The following is a 19,585-nucleotide window of genomic DNA, read 5'->3' as shown; positions in this document are numbered from 1 at the left end:
ATTACATTTATTATCTCACTCTATTATTACATTTATTACTTTATTATTACTCTATTATTATTACATTTATTATTTTACTATTTTATTATTATTTTATTACATTTATTACATTATTACATGTATTATTTTATTCTATTTATTATTATTCTATTTATTATTTTACTCTATTTATTATTACTATTACATTTATTATTTCACTCCATTGTTATTACATTTATTATTTTAGTGTGTTATTATTATTTTATTACATTTATTACATTACATGTATTATTTTATTCTATTTATTATTTCACTCTATTATTGTTACATTTATTACTTTATTATTACTCTATTGTTATTATTACATTTATTATTTTACCCTATTATTATTGGAAGAATAGGTGAGCACATTTACATTGAAGAAGGATAGAATAATGATTTAATCAGAGTTGGATAGTCTTATCTTATATTACAATTTTATGTAAATATTCAAAAACATTTAACCTTCTGATGCCTCAATTAATGTAATTATATTCTTGTGAAAGCATGTCATAAAGTCACCTGGAGGGCCTAGAAAATGCCTATTTTATCAGATGCAGGCAATCGAAAACGAATGAAATGGGATGAGAGCAGCGCCCTGACCTTGCTGGAAGGGCTGCTGGTGTTGACCCGCTTCTTGCCGGACACTCGGCTCTTGCGGATCCGGCGGAAGGACTGCCGCAGGGACTTCTTCAGGGACTTCACCCGCGAGAGGGGCCCCTCCATGGCCAAGGAGTCGTTCGGATGCAACGTGCACCTATGGGAACAATCAGAGGAATAAAGGCACCTGGTTTCATCTGATCCTGGAAGCCTACTCACTCTCCCCAGGACAAGACTAGCTTTGGCCCACTAACTCTAACAGGTTTCGGCCTACTCACTCTCTTCAGGATGAAACTAGCTTTGGCCTGCTGACTCTAACAGGCTTCAGCCTACTCACTCTCCTCAGGACGAGACTAGCTTTGGCCCACTGACTCTGACAGGCTTTGGCCTACTCACTCTCCTCAGGACGAGATTAGCTTTTAGCCCACTGACTCTAACAGGCTTTGGCCTACTCACTCTCCTCAGGACTAGCTTTGGCCCGCTGACTCTGACAGGCTTTCGCCTACTCACTCTCTTCAGGACGAGACTCGCTTTGGCCCACTCACTCTAACAGGCTATGGCCTACTCACTCTCCTCAGGACGACACTACCTTTGGCCCACTGACTGACAGGCTTCGGCCTACTCACTCTCCTCAGGACGACACTAGCTTTGGCCCGCTGACCCTAACAGGCTTCGACCTACTCACTCTCCTCAGGACGAGACTAGCTTTGGCCTACTAAGTCTAACAGGCTTCAGCCTACTCACTCTCCTCAGGATGACACTAGCTTTGGCCCACTGACTCTAACAAGCTTTGGCCTACTCCCTCTCCTCAGGACGAGACTAGCTTTGGCCCACTGACTCTAACAGGCTTTGGCCTACTCACTCTCCTCAGGATGGCACTAGCGTTGGCCCACTGACTGACAGGCTTTGGCCTACTCACTCTCCTCAGGATGGCACTAGCGTTGGCCCACTGACTGACAGGCTTTGGCCTACTCCCTCTCCTCAGGACGGGACTAGCTTTGGCCCACTGACCTTAACAGGCTTCAACCTACTCACTCTCTTCAGGACAACAGTAGCTTTGGCTCACTGACTCTGACAGGCTTTGGCCTACTCACTCTCTTCAGGACAACACTAGCTTTGCCCAACTAACTCTAACAGGCTTGGGTTCGGGCCCCACCTGGCGAGGACAGGGTTCCTGCGATGGTAGTCGTAGAGCCCGAAGCCGTGGCTGGTCCCAAAGGCCACCAGGTTCCACTCGGAGTGGAGGGTGACGGCGGTGACAGCAGCGGGGGGCGCGCACTGGACCAGGAGGCTCGGCTGGAAGCCTGGGGCGAAGGGCAGGGCGCCGTTCTTGGGGGGCAGCCGGTCGTGGCCCTTCCAGGTGAAGCCCTCGCGGTCCTGCAGGAGGTCCACCACGGCCACGTTGACCACGTGCTCCGACTTCTCGTCGTTCAGCTCCATCACCAGCACCTGAAGAGAGAAACCCATGGAACATCAGGAAAGGGATCATGATATTGTAGGACAGTTGTAGTATGGATTTAAATCCTCTTGGGGGTGGGCCGAAGCTGGAGCTAACAGCAGGAGCTCACCCCTCTCCCCAGATCAGAACTGCTGACCTTTCGGTCAGCATGCTCAGCAGCTTAACCTGCTGCACCACCAGGTAGCTCTAGTAACAGTAACAATAATAATTCAGCATTACACCATAATAATTTTGCATTACACCAACTGCTAGGTGGGCCGAAGCTGTGGCTAAGAGCAGGAGCTCTCCCCACTCCCCAGATCTGAACCGCCGACCTTTTGGTCAGGAAGTTCAGCAGTTTAACCTGCTTGGCCACCAGGGGACTCTAATAACAATAACAATAATAATTCAGCATTACACCATAATAATTTCACATTACACCAACTGCTAGGTGGGCTGAAGCTGGGGCTAAGAGTGGGAGCTCACCCCGCTCCCCAGATTTGAACCACCGACCTTTTGGTCAGCAAGTTCAGCAGTTTAACCTGCTCTGGCACCAGGGGGCTCTAATAACAATAACAATTCAGCATTACACTATAATAATAATAATAATAATAATAATAATAATAATAATATTGTGTCATAAATACTGGGGTTCTGGTATTTATATACTATTTATGTCTCTTGATTGATTCACAGTATGGAATAGTGGTTTGACCACAGCAGTACGGTTCATGATTTGCATTTTTAACTCTTTCATGCTGTGGATTTCGGAGACTGAATTTCAAAACTCACTGTCCCCTGCTCCCAAACTGGGAAGAAAGGGAGGAAGAGGCCAATGGGGATGATGGGATATGGTGTACTATTGCTCTTGCCTGTCCTGCCGTGCCAGCAACAACCATCTTCGCCGTATATTTGCACAATGCGATTTTCTGGATTCCCAGCCGAGGGTCATCGCTGTACGGGTCAAAACAGCCGACCTGGAAGAAAAAGGGGCAAAAATCAGGACACACGTTGTGCAAAGAGGAGAAAGAAGCAATTGCAACTAACTCTAGGATGAGTGAAACCTGCTTTGATAACAATCCATGCAAAAGGGATCCACACTATGTAACACAATTCGAATTTTTTTCTGTTCCTGATTTGAAAGTGTTATTTCCTGTTTAATTGTGCGGTACTTACTTTGAAAGTAGTTACTATACTCCAGAAACTTTGTTTTTGTGGCTGCCACAAACTATATTGAATTGGTTGAGACTCTAGGAGAGATTCATTGAAAAACTAGAGCAAAATGTGCTGCAGGATGATGTCCCTTTTGCAAAGACAAATTTTTGCAGTTTAATAAACTTTTTCCATGTTTTTTATGATAGAAGTAATTAGGAAATGGCATTTTATAACCCAGGAACAAAAATTGTGTTGCATCATGTTATTAGAAAATAAACATGAGCAAACAGTGTACTGCAGCGGCAAAAAAGGCCAATACAATTCTAGGCTGCATCAACAGGAGTCTAGTATCTAGATGGAGGGAAATCCTAGTCCCCCTCTTTTCCGCTTTGATCAAACCTCATTTGGAATAATAACCCTCTCGGGAGGAAGTGAACTGTATATCTCCTGCCTGGCAGAATGAGGTCAGACTGGATGGCATTTAGGGGACCCTTCTGACATTGTGATTCTACCTTGCGAAACGGGGGCCACTCCTCCTCGCAGGACTGGTTCAAGCTGTCGCTGTGGTCGCAGTCTGTCTGGAAAATGCTGGCCGTTCCCAGTTTGTATAATGGTTTGAGGGAGACCCCGGAGGCATCCCAGAACCGGACGGTGCCATCTTCATGGCTATTGAGGAAAGAATAAAAAGGTTGTCGAAGGCTTTCATGGCTGGAATCACTAGGTTCTTGTGGGTTTTTTCGGGCTATATGGCCATGTTCTAGAGGCATTTCTCCTGACGTTTCGCCTGCATCTATGGCAAGCATCCTCAGAGGTGAGCTCACCTCTGAGGATGCTTGCCATAGATGCAGGCGAAACGTCAGGAGAAATGCCTCTAGAACATGGCCATATAGCCCGAAAAAACCCACAAGAACTTAATAAAAAGGTTCCTTTAAGAGGCAAGGCAAGCAAGGCTTTTAAGGAAGCAGTTGGCACCAGATTTCATCAAGGTGCCCTTCCAAGATTTGGATTATGATTATGATTATTAGATACATAACAAGATGAGTACACAGCAAACAAGATCATTATGCTGGCATTTGAATTGGATCACACATCAGACACTTCCCAAATGTCTAAGACTGTGTGATGTATCGGCAATCAATGCATGCAGATCCAAATAGGGTGGCCTTTTGCAGCTGGCAGATGGTAATTTTCTCAGCATCAATTGTTTTTAAGTGCAGGCCAAGGTCTTCAGGCACTGCACCCAGTGTGCCGATCACCACTGGGACCACCTTGACTGGCTAGTACCACAGTCTTTGCAGTTCGATCTTTAAATCCTCATATCATGTCAACTTTTGTATTATTATTTTTATTATTATTATTATTAGGAATGTTGGTTTCCATAATGAAAAATAAAAAGGACTATATTATTACCTTACAAAATAAGACAATTGTAGTCATCATTTGCTTCCCGGCTGACGCCAATTTGCTGCACTATAGGATTAATGCAGTTTGGCACCACTTTAACTGCTTTGGGTCAACCCCATGGGATCCTGGGATTTGTAATTTGGTGAGAAACAGCACTCTTTGGCAGAGAAGGCAAAATGCCTTGCAAAACAACATATCCCATTTGCCATTTGAGGCTGAAATGTTGTAATTGGCTCAACCACATGGAATCCTGGGATTTGTAGTTTGGTGAGAAACAGCACTCTGGCAGAGAAGGCAAAATTCCTTGCAGAACAACATATCCCATTTACCATTTGAGGCTGCGATGTTGTGACTCAGAAGTCGCCTAATGAGTTTTGTGTGGCTCAATGGGAAGAGACTGAAACATCTAAACGACTACACTGTCTCTTTAAAAAAAGTAAAATGTTGGGTTTCCAAAAGATGAAATTTTCTTGGCAGAATGCATTCAGAGGCAGTCTGGCCTCGCTTACTTTGAGTAAATATGACGTCTTCAGGGGTCAAGTTGGGGATTATGAATTATTTCAAGCGACGGCCAAACCACGGCTGCAAATGTCTCTAGCGGAGATTTTGCAGCTGAGGCAAGACAGAAATGGGGCACTCCCTTCCTTCCCTTGGCCGGAGGACAGGGTCCAGCTGGCCATTCGGACCGCCCCTCTCGGCCCCAGGGAATGGACATCCGCTGGACGCAGCCAAGGCCTCCATCGGGGAAAACGCAAAACCCATTACATCCTTGGCAAAGAGTGACTCCAGCATCGTCAAGAGCAAAGCAAGAACATAAGAGAGAGAAGGCCAAGAGAACGAAGGATCGAATGAAAAGGAGGGAGGGAAAGGAAAGGAGAGGAGGAAGGGAAGGGAAGGGATACAAACAGAAAGAAAGGCATGGAGAAAATGAGGAATGGAAAGAAAAGAGGAAGGAAGGAAGGAAGGAAGGAAGGAAGGAAGGAAGGAAGGAAAGAAAAAGGGGAGGAGACAAGGAGAAACAGAAGTAAAAGAAAAGGAAAGAACGGGGGGAAAGGAGGCATGGAAGAAGAGAGGAAGGGAAGGAGGGAAAAGATAGAGAGATAGAGAAGGAAAGGAAGGAAGGAAGGAAGGAAAGAAAGAAAAAGGGGAGGAGACAAGGAGAAACAGAAGTAAAAGAAAAGGAAAGAATACAACGGGGGGAAAGGAGGCATGGAAGAAGAGAGGAAGGGAAGGAGGGAAAAGATAGAGAGATAGAGAAGGAAAGGAAGGAAGGAAGGAAGGAAGGAAGGAAGGAAGGAAGGAAAGAAAGAAAGAAAAAGGGGAGGAGACAAGGAGAAACAGAAGTAAAAGAAAAGGAAAGAACGGGGGGCAAGGAGGCATGGAAGAAGAGAGGAAGGGAAGGAGGGAAAAGATAGAGAGATAGAGAAGGAAAGGAAGGAAGGAAGGAAAGAAGGAAGGAAAGAAAAAGGGGAGGAGACAAGGAGAAACAAGTAAAAGAAAAGGAAAGAACGGGGGGAAAGGAGGCATGGAAGAAGAGAGGAAGGGAAGGAGGGAAAAGATAGAGAGATAGAGAAGGAAAGGAAGGAAGGAAGGAAGGGGAAAGAAAGTATAAAAAAGAAAGGAGAGACAAGGAAGGCAGGTAAGGAAGAAAGAAGGAATGGAAATGAAAGGAAAGGAAGAAAAAAGATAAAGGGAACGAACAAACAAACGGGAGGGAAAGGAAGAAGGGGAGGCAAACGAAGAGAGAGAGAAAGAAGGAAAGAGAATGAGAGAGAAAGAAAGAAGACAAGGAGAAAGAAAGAATGAAAAGGAAAAAATACAAGGGAAAAGAAAGAAGGCATGGAAGAAAAGAGGAAGGAGGGAAAGAGAGAGAGAGGGAGGGAGAGAAGGAAGGGAACAAAGGAAGGAAAGAAAAGAAAGGGAGGAAAGGAAAAAAGTAAAGAAAGAAAGAAAGAAAGAAAGAAGGAAGAGGGAGGGAAGGAAGGGGAGTAGGGAAGGGGTAATGAAAATAAAAGAAGATATAGGGGAAGAAAAAGAAAGGAGGCAGGGAAGAAAAGAATGGAAAAGAAGGAGAGAAAAGAAAGGAAAAGAATGGAAAGGGAGAGAAAGGAAGAGAAAGGAAAGGAAAGTAGGACAAGGAAGGGAAGCGAGAGCAAGAAAGAAGGAAAGCAAGAGAGAAAGAAGGAAAGTAGAGAGGAGACAAAGAGAAACAGAAAGAAAAGAATACAAGGGAAAAGAAAAAGAAGAGAGGCATGGAAGAAGAAAAAGGAAGGAGGGAAAGAACAGGGAAAGAACAGAGAAAGAGAGAAGGAAAGTAAGAAACGAAGGAAGGAAAGAAGGAAGGGGAAGGGAGTAGAAAGAAAGTATAAGGAAAAGAAAAGAAGACAAGGAAGGGAAGGAGAGAAAGAGAGAGCAGAAGAAAAACAGGAAGGCAGGCATGTAAGAAAGGAGGGATGGAAAGGAAAGAGAAAGGGGGAAAAAGAAAATATAAAGAGGGAAAGAGGGAAGGGGAAATGAAAATGAAAGAAAGAAAAGAAGACAAGGGGGAAGAAAAAGAAAGGAGGCATAGAAGAAAGGAGGGAAGGAAAGAAAGGAAAAAAAGAGGAAGACGTGGAGGGAGAAAAAGGAAGGAAGGAGAGGAAGGAAAAGGAAACAACAGTTTTGGAAGGACCCCTAAAGGACATTTAGTCCAACCCCACCAGTCCAGGAATAATAATAAAAAGATGGATATACGACCCAATAAAGTAGAAAGGATAAGGTGTGACGACTCACCCCGTCAAGAGAAGCCCCCGCTGAGTGGGTTCTTGTGCCAGGCTCCTCCCGCCGTTGATGGGCCAGTTCTGTTAAGACACAATGGAGGAACACATGTGATGCAAACGAGTCTTCCCTGGCTTACCTGTGTGAGAAGCAAATCCACTGTAGTGGCACAAGGGTCCACTACCGTATCAGAGTGATAACACATTGGACAACTTTAAAGGTCCCCCATCAAAAGGCTACGGCATCAACCCAGGTCAACGGGGTGGTGTTGACTCTCCATTGAGGACTCACCGCCGTCGAGAGCCGGGGGCTCTGGTGCTCCCCGGCGCTGATGATCCTCTCCCACAACTTGAGGGGGACGTTGGAGATGTGGTAGGAGCAGGTGATGGCGGAGGAGTGGAGCGGGGCCAAGTATGGGGCCGGGATGGTGGGCCAGCCGGGTGTCCTCAGGTCGATGGCCACCAGCTCCTCCTCCACCAGCACCACCAACGCAGTCGGGTTGTCCGATTCTGGGGGAGACAGCACCCAAAAAACACGGTCATTACATCAAATAGAGTTATTGCTGCATTGGGGGGCAACAGTCACCCCGAGGTGGGCATCTAGGTGGGGCACGTCTCGGAGGGTTATGTGCTCCCACTTCCTCAATCAAATCATATAAAGGATCCCCACTGTTAGCCCTAGCTCCTGCCAACCTAGCAGTTCAAAACATGCAGATAAAAACTCAGTTCTTGTGGGTTTTTTCCGGCTATATGGTCATGTTCTAGAGGCATTTCTCCTGACGTTTCGCCTGCATCTATGGCAAGCTTCCTCAGAGGTGACCTCACCTCTGAGGAAGCTTGCCATAGATGCAGGCGAAACGTCAGGAGAAATGCCTCTAGAACATGGCCATATAGCCCGAAAAAACCCACAAGAACTGAGTGATTCCAGCCATGAAAGCCTTCGACAATACATGCAGATAAAAATTTTAATGTTATTTTCATATGCTGGGTTTCTCTGGATTTTATGTCAGCATTTGTTTGTTTTACGAAGGCATTGAATGTTTGCCGTTGTTATGTTGTACTCCACCCTGAGTCCTCTCGGGGAGATAGGGCAGAATACAAATAAAGTTTTATTATTACTACTATATTATTAGATCCATATGTACCGCTTTGGCGAGAAGCTAATAAAGGTGCCCATGCAACCATGCTGGCAACACAACTAGTGAGTTGTCTACAGACAACAGGCTCCTCAGCTTGGAAATGGAAAAAGAGCACCTCCTCATGGCCAGAATGAGCATTACCTCCAGAAGCCGGAGATGAAAGGGGAAGCCTTTGTCTTTGTTCTGTGTTATTTGTGTGTCACTGTTATTAAAGACATTGAATGTTTGCCTATCTATGTTGGAATCTGGTATAAGTCCCCTCGGGGAGAAATAGCTGATTATAAATAAAGTGTTTGTTTATGTATATACACACACACATATACACACACACACTCATGAATTAATTAATTCTTGGTGGGTTCCATGATGCTGAGTGGATGCATATGGCTACATCATCATCAGACAGGGCTTTGGTGAGTATTTTGGGCAATATATATATGTGTGTGTGTGTGTGTGTCAGAAATATAAAAAAATAGATATTTTTAATTACAAAATTTCAAGTCAAGCACTGAAAGGGTTAAATAGATTAGACTCAGCAAAAGCTATTCAGTATAGGAAGGTGAGCCTGTAGCATAGTTACCGTCAGTCTGAGAGAGCCCTCAGTGGGAGAAAGGTCTTTGTGTGAGGTAGGCCTCAGTAGGAGAACGCCTCTGTGTGAGAGAAAGCTCCAGTGTGAAGGCTGCTGTGTGTAAAATGCTACTGTGTGAAACTCCTGTATAACTTCACTGTGAGAGTGAAGCCGTTTATTTGCATGAGAAAGAAGTCTAGTGTGGAAGTAAAGGAGGAATGTGAAGAACTTTATTCATGTTATGGAAACCTTGTTCTTGTAAATAGTGAAACTATATTATTTTGCTATAAAGCCAAGCCTCATTTGGAAGAGATAACATTGGTCTGTGTGTGTATGTTTTGTTGCTGTACTTTTTATCACTTGTGGCTAATGGTGCTGGGTCACGCAACTGCTAATAAGTTACTCTACTGTACATTTATGAGGGTCTTTTGTTATTAAGCCCACTCACTCAACAATGCACACAAACACACACATACATTTTTGACCCATAATCATAATCTGAATGTTATTTTTGGCATTTTGGGAGGAAGATGACACAAGGTTTTTACTGCTTTGGAGAGTGATAAGGCTAAAAACGTTACTAGAGAGACAACAAAATGAAAAGTTGTGAAAGAGGAGGAACTAAAACGTTTGGGTTTCAAGCAGCGAAATGCCTACCCGCCTCTACCTCGGTGTCGTACACCGTAAAGAAGTCGATCACCCGCGACGTGAAGTCCAGGGTCACCAAGGTCTGCCCCTGGAGGATGGTGACGCAGTGCCGGTCCCCGTAACTGGCACGGGGCATCCCTCCGCTGAAAATGATGAAGTGACCCCTGCAAAAAAGGGGACAAGTAAAATACTGGCATGGTTTCTAGGTTTCCACCACCCAGCAAACTATATTTTTATATAGCCAACCTGGCTGTTTTCCTTCTTACTTGACCTTCACAACAACCCTGCAAAGTAGGTCAGAGACTAACTACCTATAAGCTGAATTGCTTTCCTGCAAGAAGACAGCAACTATGACTTCCTAACTGAATCTCACAACAATCCCATAAGGAAGGCCAGCGATGTTATGATGGGGAAGATGCATTATAATACTAGCCATCCCCTGCCACGCGTTGCTGTGGCCCAGCCTGTGTATATGTGTTTTGTGTGTGTATGTATATGTGTATATATGTAGTTTTGAGCATGCATTGTAATATATTTTTTATTTCTTGGCTTTTTAAGTCTCTTGGATTTTTTAATATCTTCTACTGTGTTTTTCAGTAGTCACTCATTGGCCTGATAGGTGTCTTGTGTCCAAATTTGGTGTCAATTCGTCCAGTGGTTTTTGAATTCTGTTAATCCCACAAACAAACATTACATTTTTATTTACATAGACTAGCCGCCCCCTGCCACGCGTTGCTGTGCCCGTCTGTGTATGTGTTTTGTGTGTATACATTTGTGTACATATGTGTGTGTTTGCGTATAAATGTGTGTGTGTGGTTTTGTGCATGCATTGTAATTTATTTTATTTTTGGGTTTATATCTCTTCTGCTGTGTTTTTATGAGTGATGGTGACTCATTGGCCTGATAGGTGTATTGTGTCCAAATTTGGTGTCAATTCGTCCAGTGGTTCTTGAGTTATGTTAATCCCACAAACGAACATTACATTTTTATTTACATAGACTAGCCGTCCCCTGCCACGAATTGCTGTGGCCCACATGGGGGTTCTGTGTGGGAGGTTTGGCCCAATTCTAGCATTGGTGGGGTTCAGAATGTTCTGTGATTGTAGGTGAACTATACATCCCAGCAACTACAACTCCCAAATGTCAAGATTCTATTTCCCCCAAACTCCACCAGTGTTCACATTTGGGCATATTGAGTATTCGTGTAGAGTTTGGTCCAGATCCATCATTGTTTGAGTCCACAGTGATCTCTGGATGTAGGTGAACTACAACTCCAAAACCAAAAGACACTGCCCACCAAACTCTTCCAGTATTTTATGTTGGTCATGGGAGAACAGTGTGCCAAGTTTGGTTCAATTCCATCGTTGGTGGGGTTCAGAATGCTCTTTGATTGTAGGTGAATTACAAATCCCAGCAACTACAACTCCCAAATGACAAAATTCAATTTTTTAAAGTGAAGGACATACATTGGGTTGTTAAGTGTCTTGTGTCCAAATTTGGTGTCAATACGTCCAGTTGTTTTTGAGTTATGTTAATCCCACAAAAGCTCCTCAATGTTTCTCGTTCTCAACGTATACATTAAATGCACCATCGCAGACAGAAAGCATCACCTACCCGGAGTCACACGACTGCCACACAATCTTGTTGATCGCTTTGCAGGGGAAAGGACCTGCAAGGAGAAAAGAGACAAGAGATCTGGAATAAGCGCTAAGGGCTCACTTTATTTATTTATTTGTTTGTTATTTACTGTATTTGTATACCGCTCTTCTCAGCCCTCAGGTGACTCAGGGCCGTTTACAATGGCAACGATTCGATGCCCAAAAACACCATACAACATTTAATAACATTAACACACAATATAAAACCATAACAAGAATATTTAAGCGTAGATCATTTGCGCCTCTTAATAAAAAACATTGTCCCATCTCGTCGTCCAGTCGTTCCAAATCCTATGTCTTTTAGCTTGAATTTTCGAACGCTTGCTCAAATAATCAAGTCTTGACTCTTTTCCGACATGTTAAGAGGGAGGGGGCCGATCTAATGTCCCCAGGAAGAGCATTCCATAGCCGAGGAGCCACCACTGAGAAGGCCCTGTCTCTCTTCCCCACCAAATGTGTTTGTGACGCAGGCGAGATCGAGAGCAGGGCCTCCCCGGACAATCTTAAAGTCCTAGCAGGTTAGAAAGTTATTTCTGATGAAGCCTTGGACTTGATTTTGTCTGATCCCTCCTTTCCTAAAAATAATAATAATTGGAAACCAGTATCAGAGAGTTCCCCTGGCCAATTTAGCACCCTGTGAATTATTTCCAGAGGCAAGGAAGATGATTTTGTGGCGGGAATTTCTCTTCTTTGTGTAAATAGGTGTGTCTATATCAGGCATGGGCAAACTCCGCCCCTCCAGATGTTTTGGACTTCAACTCCCACAAGGAGTTGGAGTCCAAAACACCTGGAGGGCTGAAGTTTGCCCATGCCTGATCCATGTTGTTGTTCATTCGTTCAGTCGTCTCCGACTCTTCGTGACCTCATGGACCAGCCCACGCCAGAGCTCTCTGTTGGCCGTCACCACCCCCAGCTCCTTCAAGGTCAGTCCAGTCACTTCAAGGATGCCATCCATCCATCTTGCCCTTGGTCGGCCCCTCTTCCTTTTACCTTCCACTTTCCCCAGCATAATTGTCTTCTCTAGGCTTTGCTGTCTCCTCATGATCCAATAGCCTGATCCATACTGTATAATTAATGCAGTTTGAGACCGTTTGAACTGCTGTGGCTCAGCTATGGAGTCCTGAGAGTTATAGTTTCACAAGGTATTTAGCCTTCTCTGCCCTTCTAGAGGATTAATATACCTCGATGACAACTGAACTGCCATGGATCAATGCTATGGAATCATGGAAGCAGAAGATCCCGAGCCTTCTCTGTCAAAGGGTGCTGGTGCCCCAACAAACTATAACTCCCAGGATTCCAGAGCATTGCGCCATGGCAGTTACAAGTGGTGTCAACCCGCACTGATTCTGCAGCAAAGATGTACCCGATAAGATCAGGACTACATACGTTGCCCAATAAGACCAGGACTACAACTCATTGCAGTCAAGATGATGGAGAGGAAAACAAGCGAAAAGCCAGGCCCTGATGGACCGTCGGTCTCGCTCACCATAAGGGATGGTGGACGTGGCTGGTTGCAGAGTCTTTGCCGAGCCGCTTGCCACGGACCAGATTGCGTAGCCCCCGTCACTGTGCGAGCTCACGATCGTCTGGCCGCTCCGCTCCCAAGCCAGGCTTTCCAGTTGCTGCAGTGGACACCATTATCGTCATCAACTTATCAATCACCACCAGTGGATACAACTAAATGGATATCTTATTTACTTTATGTTTTCCCCATCCTTTACCCGATAAAAGGACTCAAGGCAGCTAAGTACAAATATGACACAATGACATTAATATACATAGTATGAATATATATATATAAATTAAACCTTTGTGTCCTTGAAGTATTAACATAAAAATATGTATTTTTATTACAATACTTTAAGGACATAAGGGTTGAATTAAATACATTAAAACTGTACAACCATACCAACCTGTTAAAAGAAGCATATATATATATATATACACACACACACACACACACATACATACAAACACACATATATATGTATATATAAACATATATATAAACATATATATATATATACACATACATACATACATACACACACACACATATAAATATACATACACACAAATATACATAAACAAACATACACGAATGAATGAATGAGAGAAAAGAACGTGGAATATAACATCAATAACAACAAAGATGTGTAATATAATTTTTGTTTCCGGTTTATAAATGTCATTTTTTAATTGATTCTATCCTGAAAACACATAAAAAGTATATTAAATTGCAAATAAATTGTGTTGTTGAAGGCTTTACTGGCCAGAATAGCCTTGCAGCTTCAAAGCTTGGCTGCTTCTGAAACATGGCCATAAAGCCCAGAAAACACACAGCAACTCTGCAAAAACTTTGTTTTTGTGCGAGAGACATCCTGCAGCACATTTTGCTCTAGTTTTTCAATGAAGATCTCATCATTGAGTCTCAACCAACTCAATCTAGTTAGTGGCAGCCACAAAAACCAAATTTCTGGAGTATAACAATTGCCATATAACCCAGTCTGGTCTGCATTACCGAGTCTGAGTTGCTATATAACCCAGTCCAATCTGCATTAGATGAGTCTGAGTTGCCATATAACCCAGTCCAATCTGCATTAGATGAGTCTGAGTCGCCATATAACCCAGTCTGGTCTGCATTAAATGATGAGTCTGAGTTGCTACATAACCCAGTCCAGTCTGATTTGATGAGTCTGAGTTGCTGTATAACTCAATCCGGTCTGCATTACAGGAGTGAGTTGCCATATAACCCAGTCCGGTCTGCATTACAGGAGTCTGAGTTGCCATATAACCCTGTCCGGTCTGCATTACATGAGTCTGAGTTGCCATATAGCCCAGTCTGGTCTGCATTAGATGAGTCTGAGTTGCCATATAACCCAGTCCAGTCTGCATTAGACAAGTCTGAGTTGCTGTATGATCCAGTCCGATCTGCATTAGATGAGTCTTGAGTTTCCATATAACCCAGTCCGATCTGCATTAGATGAGTCTGAGTCACCATATAACCCAGTCCGGGTCTGCATTAGATGAGCCTGACTGAATTGCCACATAACCCAGTTTGGTCTGTATTAGATGAGTTTGAATTGTCATATAACCCAGTCCAGTCTGCATTAGATGAGTCTGAATTGCCATATAACCCAGTCCGATCTGCATTAGATGAGTCTGAGTCACTATATAACTCAGTCCGGTCTGCATTAGGGGAGTCTGAGTCACCATATAACCCAGTCCGGTCTGCATTAGATGAGTCTGAGTCACCATATAACTCAGTCCGGTCTGCATTAGATGAGTCTGAGTCGTCATATAACCCAGTCCGGGCTGCATTAGAGGAGTCTGAGTCACCATATAACCCAGTCCGGTCTGTATTAGATGAGTCTGAGTTGCCATATAACCCAGTCCGGTCTGCATTAGAGGAGCCTGAGTCACCATATAACCCAGTCTGGTCTGCATTAGATGAGTCTGAGTCACAATATAACCCAGTCCGGTCTGCATTAGATGAGTCTGAGTCGACATATAACCCAGTCCGGGCTGCATTAGATGCGTCTGAATTGACTTATAACCCAGTCTGGTCTGCATCTGTTTCTCGATATTGTGTCATATGTACGAACCTTACAAAATAGATCTGACATACAAGGCACCCATGTTTTTTTGCACAGCCCTAATGCCTATAATAATATTCAGGGGGCCAGTTATGTAGAACTGACTGACCCAGGTTACTTCAAAACAAAAAAGAGAATTTCAGATGCACAGGAAGGTCTTCAATCCTGCCAAGCAGATAGGCCATTACCTGGTTGCCCAGGAAAAGATGGCTGGCGCCTCGGGTGCTCTTGTCCCACAAAACCATCAGGCCGCGGCTGTAACCGATCAAGATCTTGGTGGGGTCTCGAGGGTGTTCCTGGAGAGATTCCACCGGACCTAGAGCCTTGCCGCAGCGATAGTCCTCCGGAACCCTGGAAAGACGAGAAGCATCAGGATCCGGAACCCATCTCTAGGAACTTCTAGGTCAGGCATAGGCAAACTTGGGCCCTCCAGGTGTTTTGGACTTCAACTCCCACAATTCCTAACAGCCTACCGGCTGTTAGGAATTGTGGGAGTTGAAGTCCAAAACACCTGGAGGACCCAAGTTTGTAATCTGGGTGTATAACCCAGCAAAGCTCACCTTTGCATGACCTCGTCCTGGTAGAGAGTCCGGTCCTCCAGGAGCGCCAGGGACGGGAGTTCAAGGGCGTATACGCCACCCCCTTCGGTGCCCAGGTAGGCCACATCACCCGCCGACTGCAAGGAGATGACCGTCACCCGAGTGATGCTGGGAGGAGAGCTGCGGAGACAGGAAGAAGGACTGTATTGACTCGAATCTCATAAGTAAAGGTAAACATTTCCCCATTAAGTCTAGTCGTGTCCAACTCTGACAGGGTGGTGCTCATCTCCATTTCTAAGCTGAAGAGCCAGCTTTGTTCATAGACGCCTCCAAGGTCATGTGGCTGCATGGAGCAGTACCTATTGATCTACTCACATTTGCATGTTTTCAAACTGCTGGGTTGACAGAAGCTGGGGCTAACAGTGGGAGCTCACCTTGGTCCCGGGATTCGACCTGCCAAACTTTCAGTCTTCAAGAACAGAAGCTCAGCAGTTTAACCCGCTGCACCACTGGGGGCTCCTTAGGAATTGTGGGAATTGTAGTCCAAAACACCTGGAGGGTCAAAGCTGGCCCATGTCCGATCTATACAAAACAGTTTGGTCTCACTCGAACCGCCACAGTCAATGCGACAGAATTGTCGCACTTGTAGTTTGACATGGTTTTTATAACTTTCTTGGCCAACCATGGCTGGTGCTTCCCCAAACTACACATCCCAGGATTCCATACACTGAAGCACGGCAGTTGACGTAGTGTTGAACTGCACTAATTCTACAGTGTAGATGCATCGGGTTGATCAGCTGCATTAAAATCACTACTGACTGAAAAGTCAGCCCAGGTTGGAGTAAGCTCCCGACCATTTGTCTAGCTTGCTGTCGACCTTTGCAGCTCGAAAGACAGTTGCATCTGTCAAGTAGGAAATTGAGGTACCTATGCGGGAGAGGCTAATTTAACTAATTTACGATGCCATAAAAATCTCCAGCAGTGTGCAAAAGAATGAGGAAGTACTCCATCAGTGTCACAAGTGGACGGTGAAGCGACAGCTCCCCCCGGTGGCCAGAATTTGAACATAACCTCATGCAGCCCGAAAGACAGTTGCATCTGTCAAGTAGGAAATTTAGCTACTTATGCGGGAGAGGCTAATTTAACTAATTTACGACGCCATAAAAATCTCCAGCAGTGTGCAAAAGAATGAGGAAGTACTCCATCAGTGTCACAAGTGGATGGTGAAGCGACAGCTCCCCTCGGTGGCCAGAATTTGAATATAACCTCATGAAGCTGGACCTTTGCAGCCAGTTGCATCTGTCAAGTAGGAAATTGAGGTACCTATGCGGGAGAGGCTAATTTAACTAATCTACAATGTCATAAAAATCTCCAGCAGTGTGCAAAAGAATGAGGAAGTACTCCGTCGGTGTCATAAGTGGACGGTGAAGCAACAGGTCCCCCTGTGGCCGGAATTCAACCACACCCTCATGAAGCTGGAAAGTTAAATAGCCTCTGTGTGTCTGTCGATATATGTTGTGTGTCTATGGCATTGAATGTTTGCCATGTATATATGTACATTGTGATCTGCCCTGAGTCCCCTGCGGGATGAGAAGGGCGGAATATAAATACTGTAAACAAATAAACAAACAAATAAATAAATCCCCAGATAGCCCTTGAGAAGCAGATTTCCCAAGTCAGCAGGAAAGAAAGGAAAGAATTGGATGAAATGAGAGAAGGAGGAATGAAAAGGAAGAGGTGTAGGATGGAAGGAAGGAGGAACAGAAAGCGAGGGGAAGGAAGGAGGAGCAGAAAAGAAGGATGGAAGGATGAGTGGAAAGGAAAGGAGGGCAGGCAATGAGTACTTAGCGTTGTCGAACCCTGGACGTCCGGGGAGGACGAAGCTCCGGGTCTCCTCCAAATGGGAATATCCATCCTTAAGGTAGATCTCCCAGAGGTGGAGCGTGTTGTCGTCCAAAAGGGAGAGTAGCCGGCCCTGTGGAGGAGAAGGAACGCTCAAAACTTTAGCCAAAGCACTCATTTGGCACCAGTGACTTATTTCCAAGCATGCAACTTCTATACAGTAGAGTCAATACACTTTGACTCCACTTTCAGTACCCAGTGCTATGGGATCCAGAGAGTTCTAGTTTGGTAGAGAAAGATCCAGGCCTTGCAAAACAACAAATCTCAGGATCCCAGGGCATGGAGCAACACCAGTTTATGTGCCGTCAAACTACCGTATAGATCAGGCATGGGCAAACTTGGGCCCTCCGGGTGTTTTGGACTCCAACTCCCACAATTCCTAACAGCCGGTAGGCTGTTAGGAATTGTGGGAGTTGGAGTCCAAAACACCCAGAGGGCCCAAGTTTGCCCATGCCTAGACTACAGATTCCAGGGGAAAAAGAAAGGGCCCTTCAGGAATTGTGCAAGTTGAAGTGCAAAACACCTGCAGGGCCAAAGTTTGCCCATGCCTGCTATAGATGCACCCACAGATGATGCAAATGCTCTTACCTGCCCAGGTAAGAAGTGCATCTGGGTGACGGTGGCCGTCTCTTTGTGCAGCCCAGTGAATTCCACTCCGGGAGCCCCATATCTGCAGGAAGTTTGGAGTCAAGGAATAATCCAGGACTTGCAAAAGCGGGGAAGGATACAGGCAGAAGTTCTGCCAGCCTCTGCCGCTCCAAGAAATACGTATTTCCTGCAAAAAGCAACAGTGAAGCATACAAAGTCATGCTGCTCCCACTCAGGGGGCATCTACACCAGGGATGGGCAAATCCAGCCCCAGATGTGGCTCCTTGGGCTCTTTTCTCAGGCCCTCCTCTCTCTACATCTTTCCTTCCTTCCCTCCTTCCTTCCCTCCTTTTAACCTTCCTTCTCTTTTTCTGTCCTTCCTTTCTTTCTTCCATCTTTCCTTCCTTCCCTCTTCCCTCTCTCTCCTTCCATCCTTCCCCTTCCCTTTAGTCCTTTTTTCTTTTTCCGTCCTTCCTTCCATCTTTCCTTTCTTCCCTCTCTTTCTCCTTCCATCCTTCCCCCACTCCCTTTCATCCTTCCTTCTCCTTTTCCATCCTTCCTTCCCTCTTCCCTCCCTCTCCTTCCATCCTTCCCTCCCTCCCTTTAACCTTCCTTCCCTTTTTCGTCCTTTCTTCCATCTTTCCTTTCTTTCCTCTCTCTTTCTCCTTTCCTCTCGTCCTTCCTTCTCCTTTTTCATCCTTGCTTCCATCTTTCTTTTCTTCCCTCTTCCCTCCCTCTTTCTTCTTCCATCCTTTCCTCACTCCCTTTTGTCCTTCCTTCTCCTTTTCCATCCTTCCTTCCTTCCATCTTTCCTTCCTTCCCTCTTCCCTCCCTCTCCTTCCATCCTTCCCTCCCTCCCTTTAACCTTCCTTCTCTTTTTCGTCCTTTCTTCCATCTTTCCTTTCTTTCCTCTCACTTTCTCCTTTCCTTTCGTCCTTCCTTCTTTTTCATCCTTGCTTCCATCTTTCTTTTCTTCCCTCTTCCCTCCCTCTTTCTTCTTCCATCCTTTCCTCACTCCCTTTTGTCCTTCCTTCCCTCTTCCCTTTCTCCTTCCATCCTTTCCCTTCCCTTTAGCCCTTTTTTTCTTTTTCCGTCCTTCCATCTTTCCTTCCTTTCCTCTTTCTCCTTCCATCCTTCCCTCACTCACTTTCGTCCTTCCTTCTCCTTTTCCATCCTTCCTTCCTTCCATCTTTCCTTCCTTCCCTCTTTCCTCCCTCTCCTTCCCTCCCTCCCTTTAACCTTCCTTCTCTTTTTCATCCTTTCTTCCATCTTTCCTTTCTTTCCTCTCTTTCTCCTTTCCTTTCGTCCTTCCTTCTCCTTTTCCATCCTTCCTTTTTTCTATCTGTCCCCCCTCCCTCTTTCTCCTTCCATCCCCCTCAATTTGGGTTTTTCTCCTTCTCCGTCCATCCTTCTATCCATCTTACCTTCCTTCCATCCTTTCTCCCTCCTCTTCATCCTTTTTTCTCTTTTTCCGTCCTTCCTTCCCTCTTCCCTCCTTTCAGCCTCCCCTCCCTCCCTTTTGTCCTTCCTTCTCTTTTTCCATCCATCTTTCCTTCCCTCTTTCTCCTTCCCTCCTT

The 19,585-nt window shown here is 45.0% G+C and overlaps 1 protein-coding gene across 2 annotated transcripts in view; it reads right to left on the bottom strand.

Moving 5' to 3' along the window:
* Positions 1-19,585, bottom strand: part of LOC137095129 (lethal(2) giant larvae protein homolog 1-like) — a 65,207-nt gene that overhangs the window by 15,750 nt on the left and 29,872 nt on the right. The window contains exons 3-15 of one of the 2 annotated variants that reach the window (XM_067461422.1): positions 18,009-18,090; positions 17,363-17,493; positions 15,540-15,698; positions 15,168-15,330; positions 12,870-13,005; positions 11,340-11,394; positions 9,736-9,890; positions 7,664-7,881; positions 7,388-7,455; positions 3,724-3,877; positions 2,929-3,033; positions 1,775-2,067; positions 622-775 (exon numbers count right to left, since the gene is read on the bottom strand). In XM_067461422.1, the coding sequence (XP_067317523.1) occupies positions 622-775; positions 1,775-2,067; positions 2,929-3,033; positions 3,724-3,877; positions 7,388-7,455; positions 7,664-7,881; positions 9,736-9,890; positions 11,340-11,394; positions 12,870-13,005; positions 15,168-15,330; positions 15,540-15,698; positions 17,363-17,493; positions 18,009-18,090 (1,873 nt within the window). The remainder of the gene's footprint in view (positions 1-621; positions 776-1,774; positions 2,068-2,928; positions 3,034-3,723; positions 3,878-7,387; positions 7,456-7,663; positions 7,882-9,735; positions 9,891-11,339; positions 11,395-12,869; positions 13,006-15,167; positions 15,331-15,539; positions 15,699-17,362; positions 17,494-18,008; positions 18,091-19,585) is intronic. The other variant, XM_067461423.1, reaches the window with a different exon arrangement.

This window comes from Anolis sagrei, chromosome Y (genome assembly GCF_037176765.1).
Source record: "Anolis sagrei isolate rAnoSag1 chromosome Y, rAnoSag1.mat, whole genome shotgun sequence".
Taxonomy (NCBI): domain Eukaryota; kingdom Metazoa; phylum Chordata; class Lepidosauria; order Squamata; family Dactyloidae; genus Anolis; species Anolis sagrei.
This window is presented reverse-complemented; position numbering and strand designations above follow the sequence as displayed.